Raw genomic sequence first — 23,980 nt, forward strand, 5'->3', positions numbered from 1 at the left:
CCATAACAGCAGCAATAATAAAATCCACATGAATATCAAACAAAACATGAAAAATATGCAAGGTGTAGGGCATTCCAGGTTGCAGAGCATGAATTAGAAACTACTAGCATCAATTATAAAAGAATAATATATATAATAATTAATATTATATATTTTCGGTTCGGTATGGGATTCCCAAAATATCGAGAAGCCAATCCCAAATCCCATACCGAAATTTTGGGATCGGTTCGGGATAGCATCCCGAAAATTTTGGGAATTTCGGTTTGGGAAATTTTTGGTTTGGGATCGGGATTTTTTCGGTTCGGTTCGGGATTTTTGGGAATTTTTTCCACCCCTATCTGTAAGCTAGAAGAGTATACCTATTCTTTCACCTGAGTTCAAATTTATATTTGAATTTTAACGATAAGGACAAAATAAAGGGTAAAATTAATAGTACCATATTTGATTTTTTAATGTAAAAATGTGATTTTTCATTAAAGTGAACAGTATTATAGATTTTCGTTAAAATTCATTTAAAAAAATCTCGGAACAGTAAGTACTGTTGAGGTAGTTTAGACATGTGCCAGTTGAAAGGAATTTTGCGTGTCACACTCATTCCTTCTCTCTCTCCTCTCAGTCAGTCGCACACAGAAACCAAAACAAAAAGAAATCCAGGAAAACAGAGCATCTCTCTCTGTCTCTCTGTCTCGCCTTCCTCTGACAGACGAGACGATGCAGCTGCAGCAGCGGTCTACAATTCTCGACGTCCCATTCATCTGAGACGAATAATCAGAGCAACAGCAACCCCTGATCTCAATTTTTCTTCTTTCTTCCGCAAATGGCCAGGAAGGGTTTCGTCTCCGGGGAGGGAACTGTGACCGACGCCGATGCGTCCACGGCGGCGGAGAAGGCGAAGGCCGTGGAGATAAAGAAGCAGCTGGAGAGGCTGGTGAAGGCCATTGTCGACGAAGATGACTACAGGGTCGAGACAGCCGACGAGGCCATCAGAACCTTGGCTTCTTTGAAAGACTTGAAGTCCGAAAAGTCGTTCTCTTTCAAACTCGCTGAAGGCGGTAGCCATGGCGGCGGTGTTCTTGCGGGCGTTCCTAAAGAATTCAGATGTCCCATTTCCGGAGAGCTCATGGCCGACCCTGTTGTCTTGGCCACTGGAGAGGTATCAGGTTCACAAATTTACACCTTTTCCTTTCTGTATCTGTGAAGATTTTGAGGAATTCGTGACTAATTCGAATTTGCATGCAAGAATTTCGTGTTTTTAAGATTTGGGTTGTTCTTATATTGGGGATTTTCGTTTTTTCTTTCGCATCAAGATTGGTTCTTCATTTTTGGAGTTGGGATTTCAAGATTTTTTTTTGTTTTGTTTTCTGCGGTCATTTGTTGTGCAATTTCTTTGCAGTGAAACTGTTTGCTACTTTGTGTTTGATATGAAGAACCGTCGGAGTTTTAATAATCTTGTCAGTAATTTATGTTGTCATTCCTCCATTGTAATGGGAAAAGTCAAAAAATTGTTTGATCACGAGAGTAGTACTCCCAAAGGAAACTTCTGTAGTTTTTCTTTTGATATATGTGTTTGTATTGTGTGTATATATACATATGCACACACACATATGTATATTGTTCGTTTATCTCCACAAAATGCGACACACACATATGTATATTGTGCGCTTATCTCCGCGAAATGCTGGTATTGATCGAATAGGGAGTACTGCTTCAACTGAACTTCTGAGAGGAGCTGTGATTATAAAACCTCAATGAGTAATTTGTTCAATGAAAAAAGGAAACTTTATAAATAGAGGGATCGGTGAGGTTTTGCTATTCTTCACGGCATCACCAATTTTGGCAGGTACTGGCAAATTGCATGTACAAAGTAGGTATAGAAACAGTTACTTGCGTTTTGTTGCGTTTATGAATTATTTAGGATCAGATCACCGCTCCTGCAAATATGGTAGCATCGCTGGCATCCTCCTTGACCGTATGATCTAAGAATCCGTATATCTGTCAGATGTTTTGAGTTCACGACTTTTGTTAGTAGCACCTTGAATTCGTGCAGTTTCTAATGTTTTACATATCTTTATTGGATTACAGACTTTTGATCGACCATTCATTCAGAGGTGGTTGAACGAAGGCCACAGAACGTGCCCTCAAACAAACCAAGTCATCTCTCATACTGTCCTTACCCCTAATCACCTGGTTCGAGAAATGATTTCACAATGGTGCAGGGAGCGTGAAATTGAGCTTCCGAAACCTGTTCAGGATATTGATGAGCAACTTGTCACCAATGCAGACCGAGGATATCTGAATTCACTGCTTGAGAAGATGTCATCATCTCTATCTGATCAGAAAGCAGCAGCAAAAGAGCTTCGACTGCTAACAAAGCGAAGTTCATCATTTCGGGCACTTTTTGGCGAGTCTACTGAGACCATTCCGCAATTGCTCAACCCACTTTCACCAGGACAGGTTGATGCTCATCCTGATCTTCAAGAAGATCTGATCACCACACTACTAAACCTCTCAATTCATGACAATAACAAAAGATTAGTTGCAGAGAACGCTTCAGTCATCTGTCTGCTTATTGAATCCTTAATATCTGGAACCGTTCAAACAAGAAGCAATGCTGCCGCAACTTTCTTCACACTATCAGCAATTGACTCCAACAAGATTACTATTGGAGCATCGGGTGCTATCAAACCTTTGATTGACCTGTTAGATGAGGGGCATCCATTAGCAATGAAGGATGCTGCTTCGGCGGTATTCAGCCTGTGTACTGTCCTCGAAAATAAGGGAAGGGCCATCAATGCTGGAGCAGTCAGGGTGATTCTGAAGAAGATTATGGACCGTGTTTTAGTTGCCGAGTTGTTAGCTATACTTGCAATGCTCTCGAGCCATCAGAGAGCTGTTCAGGAAATGTGTGAGCTTGGCACTGTGCCTTGCTTGATTGGCATCACAAGGGAGAGTGACTGCGAGCGCAACAAGGAGAACTGTGTTGCAATCCTTTACGCTATCTGTTTTGCAGACCGGACCAAACTGAAAGAAATTAAGGAAGAGGAAATGGTTAATGGTACATTTTCTAGACTTGTACAAACCGGGACTTCGAGGGCAAAGAGAAAGGCCAGCGGAATTCTTGAAAGGCTGAATAGGACCGGTTCAATAACGCACACTGCTTGACAGAAATCGAACTTTTCTTCTCTTCTTTCTCCTCCGAGAAGATATTACCCTATCACACCCCATGTAAATGTCGTATATTTCGTACTATACTCCACCTGTACACAGAAAGAGCTCACAGATTTGTACACATTACTTGAAATTTTCCTAGGCAAAGTTTTGGTCCATAAGATTTGGTCCATTTCTAGACTTGTAATGGCCATCGGAATTTCACCTCTCTTTGATGGCAAAAGAAATCACAACTAGTACATTTTGTTTCTCCGTGTGTTTCCGGCTCATTTTCCGATTCTCGGATGGAATCGGTGGTATATCACACTGTTAGTATCTCTCTCGTCACATGTTATATTGTCGGGTTTGTGCCTCTTTGAAATGCCATCATAAATATAATAAGTTTCATTTGGATTTTGTGATTGAATGGTGATTAATTGAAGGGTCTCCATAGTTTCTTCCACCCTAATATTTTAAGTGTGTCAGCAGGCTGCATAATTTCCGATGTCATTTCTTTTTTAATACAATACTTAAGCACTGGATTAAGTCGTTAAACCATAATTATGTTCGATAACGACATGTTTAGTCGGCGCTAATGGGATTTACGAACTTTAATAATAATAAAAAAAGGAAAGAAAAATGAAAACCACAATTCACTACAAGCCAAGCCATTATAAACCCTGGAGGACAACTCACATCATGCAGCATTTGATGGTGCCATTTTCTGGTCCTACTCCTATCCCCTATCCACAAACATTCGTCAAGACTCGAGAATCTCTCAATAATTTTGTACCAAAAAGATACCCATGAGATTTGGAAGCCGTGGGTTTGGATTCGATAGCGTTGTCTAATTAGGGTAGTTCTCGGACCAAGTAAGATCGCATCGAATTAAGTGTGACCATCGGGTTGAGTGTGACTAAAATACAGAGAGTTTTCTTGTTTTGTAAAGTACCCTACAGATAAGGTAGTCGAAAACCATCTACGAACTGTCAAAACATCATTTCTTTTTTCGTTTCTATTATTTTTTGCTTTCGGTTGAGTGAGGGTGGTGGTGGGGCGAGCAACTTTCGGGGTTTGACAAGTAATACCATAGATCCCTTGTCACGTGTCTTTTTTTGCCTCCAAAGTATGGACTTTGGAAAATAACAGAAACCATGGACTCCTGCATGTCGAAAGTAAAAGTAAAAACAAGAAAATAGTGGTGCACGCAAAGAAACCATTCAAATTACTTTTTTATCCAGCAAGTAGCACGTATGCGCATGAGACGAGAAAATCTTGAGTGTGATTGGAAATATATCATTGTATGTGTACGTATTATGTGATTAGATTGCGATAAGTAAGATTTTATGTGAAAATATATTTCTAGTTAGAAGGTAGAACTTCACGTGGAAGACATGACATCATGGTTTATATAGTAGTCTGTAGTTCATAGTCAGATGACCAAGATAGAGAAGAAGGCTAAATTCGTATACAAAATAGGGTTTCTTCAAAGTTTCTCAAAGTTTCTTCAATTGCTCAACTACCAATAAGCTTTCCGTATATAGAAAAGTATTGCATGCTAAATGAAATTCTTACACACAACGAGAAATATATTTTATGAGTGTACATCATTCATTGTGTAAGAAGATATATCCCCGGTAACACTAAAGAATCTCTGCAGGTATTGGGTTCTTGAGGAAACAGGTTGAGTGAAGATTGTTTATACCAATGAGGATATATCATTGGTGACACTAGAGAATCTCTATAGGCCTTGAGCCCTTAAGGACAGGCTTCTATAAGGATGCAACAGTTGAAGGGTTAAACTCAGTACAATTCAATTGGGTAGAAGGGTATCTGGAACAGAAAGCCGAAGACAAGGAAAAGGAAGCCCGACTCTGTTTTGGGGCTCCATCTAAAGATGGGCAGCCACAGAAACATCAGACCCAAAGTGATCTCCAAAAGTCTACAAAACAGCAGAAAGTGAAGAAATATTCGTAAAGTGAAAATGTGAGTTAGATTAGTTAATCACGATAATAGTATGATCGTCAACTTAAATTCAATTTTAAATCCCGTTTTCTATTACAAAAATGGTTAAGAATATCTCTCTGTTAAGAGAAAGTCGCATGGACTAACAGCTACCAGCTGGAAGTGGCAATGATCAATGAGGGCCATGCCATGACTAATGATTATAAATCGAAGGGTTAACTGCATTTACATCATAAGGTTTGAGAGTCATTTGCAAAATCAGCCACAAGATTTCAATTTTTGCATTTACACCAAGTGATTCTTGAATTGGATCAATTTAATCTCTACGTTAATTTCATTGTCTAATTAGACGTTAGGTGGCCCTTTAAGCACATGTTGACTATCAATTTTATAAAAGAATTAAAAGAGCAAAGTAATAAACATTGAAATAAACAATCAATGAGTGCTTAAAATGTGGGTCAAGTCTATGTTGCATCAGTATGTAACGTCTAGTTAGACAATAAAATTATTGGATAGGTTAAATTGGCGCAATTTAGAAACCATGTGGTGTAAAATATAAAAATTAAAACCTCGTGGCTGCTTTGACAAATGACCCTCAAACGTTGTGGTCCAAAACTCAACTATCATATATCGATAAATTGTATTTATTTTCATTGTTTTATCAATTCAGTAATTGTATTTATTTTCATTGTTTTATGCCTTCTGATATGGTGATATCATATATTGGTGTTTTTGCTTGTCGAATCATTGTTTGTTAAATTCTTGATCACACGTCCAACTCTTTATTACTCTAATACTTGTCATATACCAAAGTACAATAGAATCTTCACTAGGTCTTGCTTCTATCAAGGGAGAAAAGTATTTGGCTTCTCCATTCAATATCAGAAATACAAGTACTACTACACCAAAAACTAGTTGGTTTATAAACTCGGATATTTTGCAACTTTTCATTTCTTAACTACAAAACATATAGATAACAAAGTTACAAATGAGAGGAAGATTAAATAAGAAAGTCACAAATGTGGCACTAACATCTAATCTTCATCTCAATCATAAACTTGGTTCCATCTTAGTTAGATACAAGTACAACAACTAACACACGTTGAAGAAAACAACACATAAAAATAACTAAGGCACCGAGTTTTTCTTGTCTACTAGGCATTCTAATTCCTATGAGTTTTGAGACCCCTTTTGCTTCACGAAGCACAAGCAGGCACCAAGCAAGCAAACATTCTCAGCATTTTCTTCTGCCAAAAAAAAAAAAAATCAAAACTAAACTTTAAAAATTAATCAAACGGGTAAGTAAAACAGTAAAGGTGACAAGACATTGACAGTCATTTCAAGTGCCCCCAAGGTGTAAAAAATTAAAGTAGAAAATCAAATCATTATGCATGATAGTTTTAAACCCTCCCTTATGCATGATCATGTGAAAATTGAATTTCACTACCATGTTGAAAATTGAAACCCTACAATGTCCCCAAGTAAAACTGTCCAGCAAAATGCTTCATAAAAATTCTAATGTGATTCGGTGTAGAGTTTTATACCAATTTTGCGGTATAAAATGCTCACGCAACATGTTTTGAATAAAAAAAATACTACGTTTGGTGAATAGAAATCCATATCATGTTCATTTGTGAGTAAAAACTTTCATGCAAGTTTCACATAAAAATTTCTATGGCCTATAAAAAATTAAAACAAAAACAAATAAAATGTGGAAATTTAGTTATTGTACCCGCTTGGTAGTGTGGAGGAGCTCAGGGGGTATTTTGTAGAGATCTTCGTCGACAGGCTTGGGAGGTCTTCTTGGAACGGTGTCGCGGTGGTGGTGGTGGTGGTGGTGGTGAGTGCGATTGGGTTGTTGGACATGGAGTTGATAGTGATAGGGTTTAGTTGGCGGTTCGGTCACGTCACAGACTTTTGCCACCTTCGATTGCTGCCTCTTTTGCTCCATAACATGCGCACGCTGCCCTCGCTTTTCCCTCCCTCCTCCACCTCCTCCTCCCCCACCAACTCCTCTTGTTGCCTGCACCAATAATATTCTATGTCTCACTCTCACATGTTATATCATCATTTAATTAATTTCATCAACTAGTTTTTTTCACTCATATTAAATGAGGCATATGCTAACGTGTGACAATAACACAAATATAACAAGTCAAGTCTCTATGTGTGTTCAAAATAAAAATAAAAATAGGAAGGACATTAAACTGACTAGAAATCGTATTTAATCAAGGGATTCGTGTTCAAGTTTTTGTTTGTGTTTATTTCTAAATAAAATTAAATTTGGAATAAAATACAATCAAATGGTAAAACAAGAGGGATTGTTCAGTATAAATGAAACACCATTAAATTATGTCATGATTTCACACAAATTATAACACTATTTTTTTATATACTAATATGTTGTAATAAGTGGGATAAATCAACCACGTTGTCTCCTAAAAATTATATAACATGTAAAAAAATACACCAAATAACAAGTGTTCCATGTAAACATATAAAAATTTATAGTAAACAGGCACCATGCTTTTGAAAATGAGCTGCCTCACCTAAGCTGGCTAGCTTATCATAATTAGCCACTCCAAGACATAAAATAATCTAAAAATCCGGTGCATCACCGAAAAAGAAAATATTTTCTTTTACACTCACTTGTACCAAAAATATCCAAATCATACTACTAAAAATACAAAGGTAATGAAAAACAAAAGCAAAAATGCTCAAATGAAATCATAAATTAAAGAAAAAGCAAAATATTTACAAAAATGAAGATGTGGGGGCCCCCCGGGGGGGGGTGGCCGGGGTTGGGGTGGGGTTTGGGAAGGGTTGGAATTTAAGTTAGAACCTTTCGAGAAGGAGCAACATTGCGAGAAGGCTTCTTGAAGTGATCGACAGGAACAGCATACAAGTCAGGACGCATATTGTAGGGATGATCAGCACTTTCACCAGAAGAAGAGCTGAATCTGATCAAACCGACTTGTCTCGCACACTCGAAATACTGAGTGATTGGTAGATCGTTTGCATAATCCCAGTCTCCAAACGCCGGAATCTGCCCACTCCTCTTGTAATAGTCCTGAATCACCATCCAAACACAGATTAAAACACAAAATAAAATAAAAAATAAAAAAAACAATAACTAGAAGAAACAGATCACTGATCGAGAAATTGGTGAGGAACTTACATCCATTGTGTTTGTGGGTTAGTTGCCGAAACCCAATAGAAAAGATCGGATTTTGATTTGAAAGAACAAGAACCCAATTGAAAGATTGGATTTTGAATGCAAAGGTGAAAGCAAGGTAGCAAATTTAAAGAGGTGTGGAGATTGGGTGTGAAGAACCTAGGAGTTAAAAGGAGGGGGTGGGGGGGGAGCAAAAAGGTGAAAGAAGCTATGGAGAATCCTAAGGAAAAGTCAGAGGATATAAATTATGGTCAGTGCTAAAGAGAGAGAGAGAGAGAGAGAGAGAGAGAGATGATCTCAAAGCTGCTTTTTTTTTTACTAGATTTATAGCATACAGAAGCAAAGGCTCTGAGCAGGTCTCAGCAGGAAAGACAGCTTATTTGGGTAGGCAATGGCAGTCCTCAGGGCCTTCTTTTAGGGGGATGGCTGCTGCTGCTCTGCTTCTGCTTCTGCTTTTGTTCTGCATCATATATGTTTACAGTTGCACTACTCACTGTACACACTTAAGAGAGAAAAAGAAGAGAGAGAGTTGGTGGTGGTGGTTGACAATTTTATCCAATCCTGAATCTAGTAATGTCACATTGCAACCATGCCTGATTAAAAGATTGGTTTCTTCCCTCCTCGCTTCACGCGGTTGGCAGGTGGGCCGCAGAAACTCTAGGTTTTCTCACTTAAAAACCGAAAAAAAAAAAAATGAAAAAGATTATTAACATTCTAAAAATCTTATTTTATATTTCAAATTTTTTATATTTGAAAAGAAAAATATATTTATGAGAAATGTGGAATGAGATTTTTAAAATGCCAATAACACTTTCTAAAAAAAAAATCTCCGAGAAATGTGAATTCTTTCTTTCCTTTCAACTGTTTGCAATGCAGGAGAAGACTAGCTGGTGTAGTGGGTGCGACTGTGACCAAATGTATGGCCCAAAGTTGAAAAAAGGCTTTGAATTTTTGAAAAAGTGCTTATGAATAAAATATGTAGGTAGGTCTGCTGCCAAACTTTGCTAATTGCTTCTACTGTGGGAGGAGAGGATTGTGGTACTAAAAGTGACTTTGGGAAGAAGCAATTTTTCGAGAAGTCACGCCCACCATTTTGGGATCCTTGTCCGTTTCCAGCACGAATCCAGCAACCATACGTCAACAGGACCTGTCATGTGGATTGTGAACAGCAATATAACATGATGAACCCTAAAAATACCATAGGGATACATATGGTATTGAATATGCATACAGATCACTATGCCTCTAGCAATGAGATCTATTTATGAATACAGGATGTATGTGAATAATAATTAGAATACGCATTATCCACTCAAATAAACCAACTAGGAATTCAAGATCACTTTTAGCACAATTTCGTTGATATTCTTAAGGATAGAACCATGTTTTAGCAATGTTTTTAGCCCAACTACTAGTTTTTTCACTTATTGATTAGTTTTTCGGCTTAAATATTCTATAAAAAAAATTTATTTTTCACAAAAAAACATGGATTAACACTTAGAATTTTTTTGTCGGTTATACAATTTTGTACAAAGTTCATTACAAAATCCATTTGCTTTCACATCTGTCTCACCATAAGTTTTTGAGTATTCATACAAGGATTTTCATTGATATTGTTAAGGATGGAACAATGTTTTGGCAATGTTTTGGGGCTCACTACAATTTTTATCACATGTTGATTAGTTTTCGATTAAATATTCTATGAAAAGTCAATAAATGGTCAAGCCAATTCTAAATGCCTTACAAAGTTTTTCCTAACCCTTATGGAAAATAACTTGAAAAATTAAAAATTTTGAAATTTTCACAACAAAAACGTGAGTTAACACTCACTAGTTTTAGTCAGTTTTACAATGTTGTCCAATATTTATCATAAAATCCATTTGCTTTCACCTTCGTCTCACTACGAGGTTTTGAGAATTCATGTAAGACTTGTCATTGATATTCTTAAGGATAGAACCTCGATTTGGCAATGTTTTGGGGCTCATGCACAATTTTTTCCACTTATTGATTAGTTTTCCGCGTATATATTTTTATGAAAAATACATTTGTGACTCAATAAATGATAAAATCAATCTCAAATGCCCTATCCTTAACACTTACAGAAAATATCTCATGAAAATAAAAAAATTGCGAATTTCACAAAAAATGTGGGTTAACACTCACGATTTTTTATCAGTTTCGCAATTTTGTACCAGATTCATTATAAAATTTATTTCTTTCACCTTAACTTCACCGTGAGATTTGAGAATTCATGCAAGATTTTTCATTGATATTCTCAAGGATAGAAGCCCGTTTTGGCAATGTTTTGGGCCTGCTACTATTTTTCCACTTATTGATTAGTTCTCGACTTAAATGTTTATACAATATGTGGCTCAATAAATGGTAAAACAAATTCTAAATGTCTTATAAAGTCTTCCTTTGTCACATCCCGGCCCGGGACGGATTACTTCCCCGGCCCGCTCCACCACCGTAGCATGATATTGTCCGTTTTGGACTTACCATTCCCTCACGGTTTTGTTTTTGGGAACTCACGAGCAACTTCCCAGTGGGTCAGCCATCAGGGGATTGCTTTAGCCCCTTTCTCGCTTAACTTCGAAGTTCCTACGGAACCTGAAGCCAGTGAGCTCCCAAAAGGCCTCGTGCTAGGTAGGGATGTGAATATACATTTAAGGATCACTCCCCTGGGCGATGTGGGATGTTACAATCCACCCCCCTTAGGGGCCCGACGTCCTCGTCGACACACTTCCGCCCAGGGATTGGCTCTGATACCATATTGTCACATCCCGGCCCGGGACGGATCACTTCCCGGGCCCGCTCCACCACCGTAGCACGATATTGTCCGTTTTGGGCTTACCATTCCCTCACGGTTTTGTTTTTGGGAACTCACGAGCAACTTCCCAGTGGGTCACCCATCAAGGGATTGCTCTAGCCCTTTTCTCGCTTAACTTCGAAGTTCCTACGGAACCCGAAGCCAGTGAGCTCCCAAAAGGCCTCGTGCTAGGTAGGGATGAGAATATACATTTAAGGATCACTCCCCTGGGCGATGTGGGATGTTACATCCTTCACACTTACAAAAAGTATTTCTTGAAAATAAACAATTTTCGTCTTTCACAAAAAAAAAAAGTGGGTTAACACTAATGGGTTTTTGTCAGTATTACAAATTTGTACAAATTCTTTATAAAATTCCTTTGCCTTCACCTTCGCCTCACTACGAGGTCTTGAGAATTCATGTAAGCTTTTCGTAAATATTCTTATGGATAGGACCTTGTTTTGTCAGTGTCTTGGGTCCACAACAATTTTTCCACTTATTGATTAGTTTTCGGCTCTAGTATTTTATGAAAAATACATTTTTGGCTCAATAAATGGTAAAACCAATTCCAAATGCCTTATAAAAATTTTCTTAACTCCTATAGAAAATATCTTGCGAAAATAAAAAATTTGCATTTTTCACAAAAGAAAAACGTAGGTGTTAACACTCACGGGTTTTAGTCGGTATTACAATTTTGTACAAAATTCATTATAAATTCCATTTACTTTCCCCTTCATCTCACTATTAGGTTTTGAGAATTCATGTAAGAATTTTCGTTGGTATTCTTAAGGATAGAACCTCCGTTTTGACAATGTGTTGTGTAAGATCCCACATCGCCCAGGGGAGTGATCCTTAAATGTATATTCCCATCCCTACCTAGCACGAGGCCTTTTGGGAGCTCACTAGCTTCGAGTTCCGTAAGAACTCCGAAGTTAAGCGAGAATGGGGCTAGAGCAATCCCATGATGGGTGACCCATTGGGAAGTTGCTCGTGAGTTCCCAAAAACAAAACCGTGAGGGAATGGTAAGCCCAAAGCGGACAATATCGTTCTACAATGGTGGAGCGGGCCCGGGAAGTGATCCGCCCCGGGCCGGGATGTGACAATTTGGTATCAGAGCCTAACCCTGGTCGTGGTGTGCCGACGAGGACGTCGGGCCCCTAAGGGGGGTGGATTGTAAGATCCCACATTGCCCAGGGGAGTGATCCTTAAATGTATATTCTCATCCCTACCTAGCACGAGGCCTTTTGGGAGCTCACTGGCTTCGAGTTCCGTAAGAACTCCGAAGTTAAGCGAGAATGGGGCTAGAGCAATCCCATGATGGGTGATCCATTGGGAAGTTGCTCGTGAGTTCCCAAAAACAAAACCGTGAGGGAATGGTAAGCCCAAAGCGGACAATATCGTGCTACGATGGTGGAGCGGGTCCGGGAAGTGATCCGCCCCGGGCCGGGATGTGACATGTTGGGCTCACTACGTTTTTTCCACTTACTGATTAGTTTTCGGCTTAAATATTCTATGAAAAATACATTTGTGGCTAAATAATGGTAAAACCAAGTCCAAATGGCTTACGATTTTTCCTTAACGCTTATGGTACAATATATCACGAAAAAAAAAAATTTGTGTATTTAACAAAAAAATCGTGAGTGTTATTCATCAGTTTTACAATTTTGTACGCAATTCATTATAAAATCAATTTTTTTCTCCTCCACCTCACCATGAGGTTTTGAGAATTCATGTGTTATTATACACTCAAATAAACTAACCAGGAATCCAAGAACTTTTAGCCCAATTTTTACATGTGTATATGTATAAATACACATATTATACACATAAAAATATAAAGAAATAAAATTGTTTTTCATACAATTCTCAAGCTTCAAGAATATCCATTTAAAAAAAAAGTTTTATACACATAGGATCAGTCTCGTATTTCACTAGCTATTATAAGTGAGTATTGATATTTGATAGGCAATGTTTTATAAACATGAACGCATGCATTAAGTTTGGAGTTTTAAAATTTTTCACATACTGTATCAATCACATATTTCACCAACAATTTTTTAGTCAAATTTTAAATGAGAATGAACATTAAGTAAACAAATGTTTTTTACACATTATTCCACTTGCTATCTTTGTTTTAGTCAAATCATAAGTGAGAATTAATATTGGATATTCAGATGCGGTGACATATATTTCAACATATTATACAAGTCATGATCCTTGGAGAATATTGTTTTCAATTAATTAACAAACTCTGATTAATTAGCACCAGCAGCAACCGTTAAAACGGGAAATTAATTAACATAAAAACGTATGGGTGAAAATCCCAGAAGATCGAATCACGTGAACAAATCCAATAAAAAAAATACCGACTTACAGCACCAAATGCCAGAAAATTCATGTGAACATGCCTTTGAATCTGTTGTGTGATTACAAAAACATCCTCAAACGCCATTGCCATTTGCCAGAGTTTTATTTTTTAACGTCAACTGCGGCAGGAGAACGCAAGGGGCTCCAAGAATCGTTGCCATCGAGGAGCCTAAAAGTTTTGACTCTTTTTTTCCTTTGTTAAACTAATAGTATAATTAGGGTTTCAATGTTGGAAAAAGCTTTGCTGTTGTAGACAACTTTGACTCCAAGGCACCACTTGGGGTTTGCGCAAATATATATGCACATTACAAACATATATATTGAGAGAATACTAGCAAAGGTTCTTATTCCAATTTTATTAATTTACTTTTTTACCTCTCGTTTTTACTTTCTAATGACACTCAATATCCAAATAGTCTGTATTTCAGGTCATTTACTTTTTTTTGCAAAGACAATGCTAGAATGATGTTACTCATAAACATTGAAATTTTGATAATGTTAATCAAATGGTAAAACGATTTTTGATTTAGCTAATTGTGTGTAGAGTTAATCTTATGATAGTAAGTTGTACGAATCATCAAGTAATATTGCATATTTAAAAGAAGAACCGAGACTCGAGTGAGAAGATTTGGCAGCATCCGCTTATTATACATGATACATTCATGTGAAGGGCTTGTAGCAACACAGGGCAGGAAGCAGGGGAACGGATCCGGACCAAGACCATAAATCCGGACCTTTGAAATTTAATCCAACGGTCAAAGTTATTATAATTTTTAAAGTAAGCTTCTGTTTATCGTTGTTGAATTAAATTTCAAAATCTCAAATTTGTAACTTTAATGGACTTGGTAGAAAAAATCTGAAGAGGCAGGATGCCAGACCAATGTACACAGCTTACACAGTGGAATATTTGATACATGCGCTGTTGACTTTAACCCACGCCTTCGTCTTCTCCCTCCTGTGGGCCCCCACAAGCTCCCCCTGCCTCCATTGCTCTGTATACACTATATACCATGGTCAAGACTCCGGACTCTTAGCTGAGCACTTCTGCTATCCACAGTATGTTAGCTGACCTGACACACACATGATATTTGTCCTCGGTGCATTTTCTTGCTAAACGACATTAGCAACCGACCAAAGAGTTAATAAATAGGCCAATACAGAAGAACGGACCAAACAGTTTCTTCTTCAAATTCATCCACATATTAAGGATGAAAAACTTGGCTAAGGTGTCGAGATCAACTTGCATAAAATGAAGTCTATCGTCACGGATGTTTTAATCTTATAATGCAAGCCAAACACATTATGTGAGGCGTTTATTACAAGATCACGTTATTTGTGAAGTACTAATTCTTGTTAAATACTTTTTTTATAGGGTTATTTTAACTGAACAACTCTATAAATAGTCTAACGTAAAAATGCTACACGATCACGTACAAATTTGTGTGATCTACAACGAGAGAGAGACTTACATGCACCTCTTAGAATATGCTACCATAGCATCTTGAGCCAATAAAACAATGTCATGTGTGAAAACATTTCAACAAGTAAAATACCCAATATAGTCCTCCTAAAATAGGATTCTTTGGTGAAAAAATGGGTCTCACTTCTCTTAAAATTTTAATCTATAGTATAGTCATTATTAAATTTATTAGGAAAAGAACAATATAAGTGAGATGTATTAAATTTGAATTTCGTAAATGACGAATTTGATATATTGTATAATAAATTAAAAGATTAAAAGAGCCATGTATAAATACTCACATTATAGCTAACATGATGTGCAACCTTTTTTTCTCTATCTTTCGCGTGAGGATGGAGATGGAAAAATATGGTACGCACCTTCTTGCAGATAAGTTTCTCCTTTTAAGGAGAATCCTATAGCTGCAAATAGGAAACCACTTACAAAACTTGGGCTAGAGACCTATAGCTGCTACTGATGACCCACTAAGGAAAAGGTTTTTTTGGGCTTTTTTATTTTATTAGAAAGCCTTATTTTCATTTGGGTTTGCATTGGGCTTGGAACATGTGTGCAGTTGTTGGGTCAATTTGATAACTGTTTCGCTGTTGGTTTTTGGTTGGGAAATATATGGAATACTTGCAGAGCCAGTATGGGCTCACAATGGTTATCTGATCCTTCTGAAGTTCTCATGCCTCTCTTTAGATTAGTACTAGTAATAGTGCCCGCGCGTTGCTGCGGGTCTTAAAACTATTGGACATAAAAGAAGAAAACAGTCAATGCAAACTTGTAATGGATAGTTTGTAATTAACAGGTTTTTAGTATGTTCATGCTATTTAAACACAGAAAATATAATAAGAAAAAGAAGTAGAGTGTTGGCAGAAAGTGATGTAAGTTGCGGCATACCTGTAGTCAAGTCTGTGTAATTGATTTTAGTTGTGAACACCGGTAACATGTACAACTCAGAGAACAAAAAACAGCAGAAACTGAAGAAGAAAATGATGTGCACATAGAACATACTGCAGTAACTATAAATTAAGGTTAGAAGTGTTTTAATAGTGATATAAATTTGTGGTGAAGAATTATGTATAAGAGGATAACTGCTTTTATGAGTGTGAGTATATAACACGTCAAAACGATTATTAATAATTAACGAAATATTTGAAGTAAAAAAATTTACATTTGATGTTGAAATTCGAGATAATAAATGTAGCTGTAACTTATTAGAAGTGTTTAAATTGGCATTAACCGGTCGATAACAGTTTGTTCAATTATATTGAATATGATTAGACCATGTTACGATACGATGTTATAGGAAAACGAAGAAAAACTTATATAAGCTATTAGAAACAAAATATAATTGTAAATATAAAGTTGTGTCATTTGATTCTAAATAAGCATGTATATACTGACAGCAAAACGAAATCATTAGGGTTTTATCCAAATTAGGAAAAATCTAAAATAAAAATTAAAAAACAACCTTAGATGAAAAAAAAAAACTAACACTGTGAATTCTTAGCCCCCCGACTATCCATTGCATTTGGTAATTTTTAATTTATACAAATAAAGAGTAAGTGAAATTGGATGCATACCTGGGATGAGAATTTGAATAATGTTTCAGAAAATATAAGTTTGTTGCAATTTAGTACAACAAAAATGAAAATTGATGTCTTTTGCAATAAAATATATTTAGTGATAGTGTTATATAAGACTTAGAAAAGTATTGCAAATCATGCTATGATTAAATAGTAGTTTATTTGGCAATATTATAATTTTTAAAACAAAGTTAAATGTTGGCGATCTAAGACGGATCAGATTTACGTAAATTGGTAAACTTAGGTTTAATTATATGGAGTAAGAATCATCATTTCCGTCTTTTCTCTTCAGAGGAATTAACTATTACCAATTTATATAGATACTTTCTTCTTCTAACTTATTGTGAATACATGGTTAATTATTTGTTTGTCTAGCAAAAGGTTTAAGGCTAACATTTGGAAGTATAAACAGACATCCTTCCATTAAAGATAAATCCTGTCCATATTTTGTAAATCTGTGAAAGAACATATTAGATTAAAATATGTGGACATGGTATATCTCTAGTGAAAATGTCTACTTTTATACTTTTGGATGTTCAATTTAGCCTTTCAATATGCAAACAAGTAATTTGTCATGTATTTAGATCATGTGAAAAGAAGATGGTTTGTATATATATTAGTAATAGCTAATTCCTCTGAAGAGAAAGCTTAGTAAAAATTGTAATTAAACGTAAAGCATTAACAAAACAAAATTAATAAAGTATTAATTAATTTTACATACCTTTGAATGTTTGCCTCTTCATTGTTTGAAAATGTATTTGTCAGCACTGTAAGCTCCTTGCTGAATTAGCAATTTTTTTTTTCCTTCCTAAAATTGTAAAATAAAGTGTTAAAAAAAAGTTTTATGGCAATTAATTATAATATATAATAATTAGTTGACATCGATGGAAAAATGGTGCCATACGTAGGAAGAAAGTATAAAAACCAAATTTGAATGTAAGAAATAAAAAACAATTTGTAATTCATTATCATGCATTGTTATCTGTTTTATGGTAAACATAAAAGATGAAAGGTTTAAGGAACTTTAGACAATTCTTCTATTACAACATGGAAATATTCTCATGGAAAAAACATAATTGAACCATGGAACTAATTATCTCACAAATAATGATTGTATGGATACCTAAGACAAAACTGAACCAGATTTAAAGAATTGTACAGAGAGATATTTTATAGCTTTCATACGATCATCAATTAAGTTTTGCATAATTATGTCCCATAATTTTTAGGAATGAAACAAACACATATAGCACTCATACTCTGAACTGAAAATATTCTTTAATTTCTTCAGTAATAACGTTGTTAAGGGAGAGAATGAAATTGGAATTTTATATTTTGGAGATTTTAGTGCACACATACATATCACATGTGCACGGAAAGCAGATTGAATTCAAATTGCAATTATATCCTCAATTGGCAATCTAAGATTTTACCATCTAAAAAAGTAGACTTTTACAAATTTATGCAGTTTATTGTTTTATGAACTGAAATCCCTGTCAAAAAAATGTAATGACGGATGAGGAATTACAATTTCATACCAACATGAGCCTTGAAATGTTACATCTATAAATTCTGAGTTGAAGGAACCCAAAAGTTGAATTCGTAGCTTTCAAAGAGATGCAAAATTTTTCCTAAACTATTAAAGGCCAGGCTCATGACACATAATCTCTAAGCAGCCAAAGAAGAAAAAAACTAAAAGCTAAGATATTGTAAGTACATTTCAACTACCTTAGGTAAAGCAATGACATAGGCCTGATGTTCCAATGATGCAAAACCTGTAAAGTTGGGCAATTAGAAAAATTAATTCTTTTGGTTATAAATATTCAATTAGATACATTTTAAATAAGAACCAGAAAAAAAATGCACATAAACGTGAGTTATGAAGATTGAGACAGCATAGAGGAAATGAAATAGACCTCATCAAGAGTAATACTACTGTAGTTTGTAGAAGGTGCCCAATCCTTAATGTCTTCAATTAGATTCATTTTAAATAGGATCAGCTGCTGCTATTTTTTCGATGTAGGACAATCGGTTCCTAAAGTTTCCCCAATAGAAAACTCTAACTCTAAAATATGATTATATATCAGAATTTATAAACAAAGTCGGAGGAAACATTATGATTATTGAGCTAGTATTGAATAATGGGTACAAAACTGAAACTTTTGGATGGTCAACCTTGTTTGCAGATGAAATTAAGCATCCCGAAAAACCAAAACAAATCAATTTAACATAAAAGTTTGTACTACTCACCTCAAATCGGCCGGAGAACTCATAATGGAATTTCTACCTCGCAATTTTTCCTTAACCTTTTCCATCTCAATATTTCTAAATAGGACATGGATTCTATAACATTAGTTAAAGAAAAAATTTATCTATACTACACATATGTAGATCAATTCCCAATAAATTAAGATGAAATCAAGGTATGGAATATATTAATTTAGGGTTGGAAAATCACCTCGAAATTTCAGTCGACAGAGATTGAGCAAGAAAGCCGAGAGACGAAGACATTGGGAGAGATGGAAGAGAGAGAAGTGATTTGTGAGATGAGAAAGTGAGAGATGCAGAGTCTCTGAACTGGGTTAATTTTCTTGTAAATTTTGTAACACATCTTTAAAAACAATATTCAAAGTACAGTTTTTAACACTACTCTCTACATTTTCTATTAAAATTTTTAAACCTTCTCTTGATGTCACTCTTGATAATGCTACATATAATTGGCCATGTGTAAAAACAGGTTCTGGAAGATATAAACCAACTTGTTTAAGAGATTGTCCTTGACTTTTATTGATTGTCATTGCATAACATGCTCTAATTGGAAATTGACGTCTTTTGAAGATGAAAGGCCACTTATTTTCTGTAGCTGTAAGAGTGATTCTTGGTATAAAAACTTTATGACCAATATTAGTACCAGTAAGAATTTTAGCTTCAATAATTCTATCAAATAATTGAGTAACAACTAATCTAGTTCCATTACACAAACCTGAAGACTGATTTAAGTTTCGTAGTAGCATAATAGGCATTCCTATTTTTAATACCAAATTATGTGCAGGTAAACCATTGAATTCAAGCTTGTTTAAAAATTCTGTGGGGTATATTATTTCAAGATTTTCAACATTTGCATTAGAAAACCATAAAGAATCATAACTCAAAAATGTTTGTTGTTGTCCAGGTAATAAATTAATTATATAATTATTCACATCTGTAACAGTTGTATTTCGAGGTGTTATAATAGCTCTTTCCCTTAAATAAGCAAAATTGTCAAAAAAAGTTTCAAAACTCGGGTATGTTGCAGAAAAAATTGAATGGATAGCATTTGTAGAACAATCAATTATCAAATCTTGTGGTATTTGAATCAAAGATGAATCCCTATCAATTGAATTATTCACATTGTTTGCATCATTAATTTGTCCATCACCAATTTGTAGAATCCAATTTTCAAAAGAACTAATTTTATATTTTTCTTCAATACTCAATCCATTTTTTGACAATCTCATATTTTCTTTCAAATGAAAAATTTTAAAATATGGCCATAAATAAGAACTATTCAATGAAGCATTTATTATATCCTCTTTAGTTCCTTGAGGAATAACAGGCAATATTTGTCGAAAATCACCACCCAATAAAAGAGTTTTTCCACCAAATGGAACATTTTTATCGAAAGCTTGTGAATTTGACAAAATATCTGAAAATGATTTATCCAATGCTTCAAAATAATATTTATGATTCATAGGTGCTTCATCCCATATAATTAAATCTGTTTTTTCAATTAATCCTGCAAGATGAGTTTTTTTCTTTATTGAACAAATTGAAGAATCAGTAATAATCAAAGGGATTTTAAATCTAGAATGGGCTGTTCTACCACCTGGTAATAATAATGATGCTATTCCTGATGATGCAACAGCTAGAACAATTTTACCGTCTGATCTAAGCTTACTTGTAATTGTATCCCATAAAAATGTTTTTCCAGTGCCTCCATGACCATAAACAAAGAATAGACCTCCTTTTTTTGCATTCACAGCATTTAAAACACAATCATAAACATGTTTTTGACCTTGGTTAAGCTGTGATTTCAAAAGTGCATGTTTCTTATAAAGTTCTTCACAATCATAATTTAATTCTTCTCTCAAAAGCCTATTTTGAATTTCTAACATTTTTTCTGCATTAGGCATGGGAAGATGATATTTTTTCAAAGAGGTAGATGCATTATTAAAAAGTAATTCTAATTCAAATAGCACTGAATTTTTTAATTCATGTTCTGGCACAATCATATCTGGAATTGCAAAAGTTTTTCGCAATTTATATAAAATGTCATCATACATGTTTTGCCAATGACTATCAAAAAGATTTTGAGGATTTGCTACATCACAAAATAAAATTATTGTGACAAACAATTGTCTCAATTGAGCAGATGATGCAATATGTGCAACACTTGATAAAGCCTCAATCCATTCTTTATCATCACCTAATAGTCCTAATGATTTGCATGCAGAATGGTAGGAAGAATGTACAACACCATTAATTGTTTTTAAATCCTCAAAACTAATGGCGCCTTTTTTTAAATTCAAAAGCATTCTCAAATAATATAATTCGCCAGATGCAGGATGTACATATGCTATTCTGCCAATTGATGCTTTATATTTTCTTGGCTTCCAAGTTTTTTTCTTTACATCATACAAAAATTTTGTGGGAATTTGTGCATAAGTTAGTTCACGTGCGTTAGGAAAATTTTTGTTCAATTCAAACCAACTTGTTAACATTGTGTTTTCAAAAGCTTTTTGATTAATGATTGACTGTAGTGATTGATCAGCTGTAAAAACAACATTTTGTTCTAATGGTAAACGAACTGGTAATCGCTCTACAGAAGGCTCTCTATGATGTATGAAATATTGAAATAGTCTCCAAACAGCCTCATAAGGTGATATATATCTACAATTGAGGTATGCTAAAATCTCATCATTCAAATTTTCTTGAAAAACTAAACGTGCTCTATCTGAACCTTTATTTACATATTTGAATAAATATTTTATAAGCATTGATTGACAACAGGATTCAACATTTATATGTGCATTATATTTTAGTAATAACTCTGCATTGTAAGGAACAACAAATCTATTATCAACTTTTATACCGTTTTTAATCACAAATTTTTCTTCATCTTCACGACGTTTATAAACAGCAAAACCATTTGTGTCAAAAATTGTTTCGCTTTTATATGGCTTAGGAAAGTTTTTAGAACATTTATTTTCTCGCATGCAAGGTGATTTTGGATTAATACAACCACATGGACCATGAATCATAAACTGATTAACAGTTTCATAAAGTTGTGGATGCAAATTTTTATCAGGTAATTCAGCAGAAATAATTGAGTCTATATCTGATGCGCAAAAACATTTCACATTTGGTTTCAGCCATATTAACATATGAGAATGAGGTAAACCTCTTTTTTAAAACTCAACTGTGCAAACATCTGTTCATGAGGAAAAAATGAAAACAAAGAAAAGAATAAAAGTAAATTTTATAATAAATAAGAAAACTAAAAAGCTTGAAATAAGTGCTAGAATGAGTTTTAGTAACTTACTTGCTTGAATTTCTCCAAAAGGCTTCCCGGACTTGATGAAATCAATCATATGATCAAGCTTCATTTCGAAGATTCTAGAAATTATATCAGGTCTATCTTCAGGTTTGAATCCTGGCTTATTCTCAAACTCTCTTGTGATTTCTGGCCATTTAACATTACATGTAAATGTTATAAACAAATCAGGATGTCCGTATTCTCTACAAATAGCCATAGCATCTTGATAATTATTTATCACATATCTAGGACTTCCAGTATATGAAGCAGGTAATACAATTTTTTGTCCCAAATTATTTGCATCAGTATCACCTTTTGAGAATGCATCATATATTCCTTTATAAACTTCACTTCTCAAATTTTTTTTGATTTTGTCTAATATAATCTAATCTATCTTCTTCAAGTGTTGCAAAAGAATCGACCAAATATTGTTGAAAAAGTCTTCCTCCTCTTAACAATGTACTTAATGGTGGTTCTCGTTCTTGAATTTGATAAGCAATGAAAGCTCTCATTGGTATTCTTTGTCTTTTAGTTTTTTTACCTTTATAATTTTCATTCCATTTTAAATCTGGTCTATAACCATCTTCACCATATGGAAAAAGAATTGGATATTGCAGAGACATAAATTTAGGATTCAACTTTGTTACACGTTTTAATTCGTGACTTTTAGACTCTATAATAATATCTCGATTAGAATCATACAATCCTATATCTCCAACTATCAAACCACCTATTTCATCAGTTGTAGGTTGCTCATATTGTTTGCTATCATTTAATTGCCTGCCTAGCAAAGTCATTTTTAATGAAGAAAGAGCATCGTTTTCAAATTTATCTCTTGCCATTCGAAAAAGTTTAACCAATTCATTTGATGCATCAAACATTTTGATTAACCCTTCTACAATTGTTGGATCTAGGCTTTGATTGTTTCCATTGGAATTAAAAACTTTAAGTCGATTTTCCACCTCATTATATGTATCATAGACATACATTTGAGCAAATTTTGGAGACTCATTATCAACAGGCAAAAGAGATCCCATTAAATGACAAACTTGACCACTGATTTTGAAAACATAAGGGCTTGATCCATTGTTAATTGAGTTATCAACTTTGGCTCCCATTGAAGTGAATGCAAACATTGAGTTATAAGTTCTAATATTTTGTCGAAATGATAAATTTTTTTGCCCTTTAGTTGGATCAAGCAAGTAATCTAAAAATGGTGGTGCTGGTTTTGGATTTGGAAACTTAATTTTTCCTTGTTGGCAACAAAGAGTGAAAACAGGTAGATCGTTTTTACACTTCGGTTTAAGAGACTCTTTTAGCCAAAAATAAGCACCACAATGAACACACTTATAACTTTTATCTCCTAAGTCCGCATATTCTTTAACAACTCCTACAAAAAAAGATACAAAAACAAAACAAAATGAGCGTAATATTATTTAGGCAATTAGAAAATTGAAATTCATGATATATCAAATTAATAGATGCATAAATTAAGAACTAACCTTTTCTATTCTTTTGAAAAAATGCTTGACCCTTGTTCATAAGATTATTATTCTGATCATCAAGGGTTTGTTGAGTATTTTTTGTAGATTGGTCTAATACATTGACAACCTTTTTTCCCTTTTTATCTCTTAAGAGAACATTTTTTTCAACAACAGTCATGCAATGTGATTCATTGATATTGGAAGAACTTATGTTTTCAACATCTTGTTGAACAGAAGATGTGCTAGTACCATCTTGGTAGTCAATGGCTGAGTTTTCCTGAATAATTGGACTACTCTTAGATAAGAAAACATCGACATGGTTTTGTATACAACTTATTCTACACACTCTTTTAAATTGTCTGTCATAGTCAGATAAAGCATAGGATTGATTATTGACAAACTCTTT

General features: G+C 34.7%; 2 protein-coding genes and 1 long non-coding RNA gene across 5 annotated transcripts; 1 reads left to right on the top strand and 2 right to left on the bottom strand.

Annotated features, from left to right (window-relative positions):
• The first annotated feature begins 601 nt into the window (after window positions 1-601).
• On the top strand, window positions 602-3,561 carry LOC103930348 (U-box domain-containing protein 9). Of its 2 annotated transcripts, none has more exons than XM_009339668.3 (2): window positions 602-1,153; window positions 2,083-3,561. In XM_009339668.3, exons 1-2 carry the CDS (start codon window positions 818-820, stop codon window positions 3,160-3,162), a joined length of 1,416 nt encoding a protein of 471 aa, XP_009337943.2. In that variant the 5' UTR covers window positions 602-817; the 3' UTR covers window positions 3,163-3,561. The 2 variants fall into 2 exon arrangements, with proteins under 2 accessions (XP_009337943.2, XP_048433202.1); XM_048577245.1 differs by having other exon boundaries at window positions 951-1,160.
• A 2,463-nt stretch (window positions 3,562-6,024) lies between these two features.
• On the bottom strand, window positions 6,025-8,730 carry LOC103930349. Its single transcript, XM_009339670.2, has 4 exons — window positions 8,291-8,730; window positions 7,955-8,182; window positions 6,845-7,135; window positions 6,025-6,359 (listed from the first exon to the last, which is right to left on the bottom strand). The coding sequence occupies exons 1-4, from the start codon at window positions 8,294-8,296 to the stop codon at window positions 6,309-6,311; spliced, it is 576 nt and encodes a 191-aa protein (XP_009337945.2). The 5' UTR covers window positions 8,297-8,730; the 3' UTR covers window positions 6,025-6,308.
• A 6,950-nt stretch (window positions 8,731-15,680) lies between these two features.
• Window positions 15,681-18,731, bottom strand: LOC125473873. Of its 2 annotated transcripts, none has more exons than XR_007255661.1 (4): window positions 18,432-18,731; window positions 18,244-18,290; window positions 17,237-17,323; window positions 15,681-15,948 (listed from the first exon to the last, which is right to left on the bottom strand). It is a non-coding gene; the product is annotated as an uncharacterized LOC125473873 (long non-coding RNA). The 2 variants fall into 2 exon arrangements; XR_007255660.1 differs by having other exon boundaries at window positions 15,681-15,939; window positions 18,432-18,728.
• Between the last annotated feature and the right edge of the window lie 5,249 nt (window positions 18,732-23,980).

Source organism: the organism of the source record quoted next, unplaced genomic scaffold (assembly GCF_019419815.1).
Source record: "Pyrus x bretschneideri cultivar Hongxiangsu unplaced genomic scaffold, Pyrus_bretschneideri_v1 Contig11, whole genome shotgun sequence".
Lineage (NCBI taxonomy): Eukaryota > Viridiplantae > Streptophyta > Magnoliopsida > Rosales > Rosaceae > Pyrus > Pyrus x bretschneideri.

Excerpts from the sequence above, each read along its gene's own strand:
- LOC103930348 (XM_009339668.3), top strand. The coding sequence starts at position 818 with ATGGCCAGGAAGGGTTTCGTCTCCGGGGAGGGAACTGTGACCGACGCC. Across the intron at positions 1,154-2,082 it reads TTGTCTTGGCCACTGGAGAG|ACTTTTGATCGACCATTCAT; the intron begins GTATCAGGTTCA and ends ATTGGATTACAG.
- LOC103930349 (XM_009339670.2), bottom strand. Across the intron at positions 7,136-7,954 it reads ATGTTGCTCCTTCTCGAAAG|GCAACAAGAGGAGTTGGTGG; the intron begins GTTCTAACTTAA and ends TTATTGGTGCAG. Across the intron at positions 6,360-6,844 it reads TCCTCCACACTACCAAGCGG|AAGAAAATGCTGAGAATGTT; the intron begins GTACAATAACTA and ends TTTTTTTGGCAG.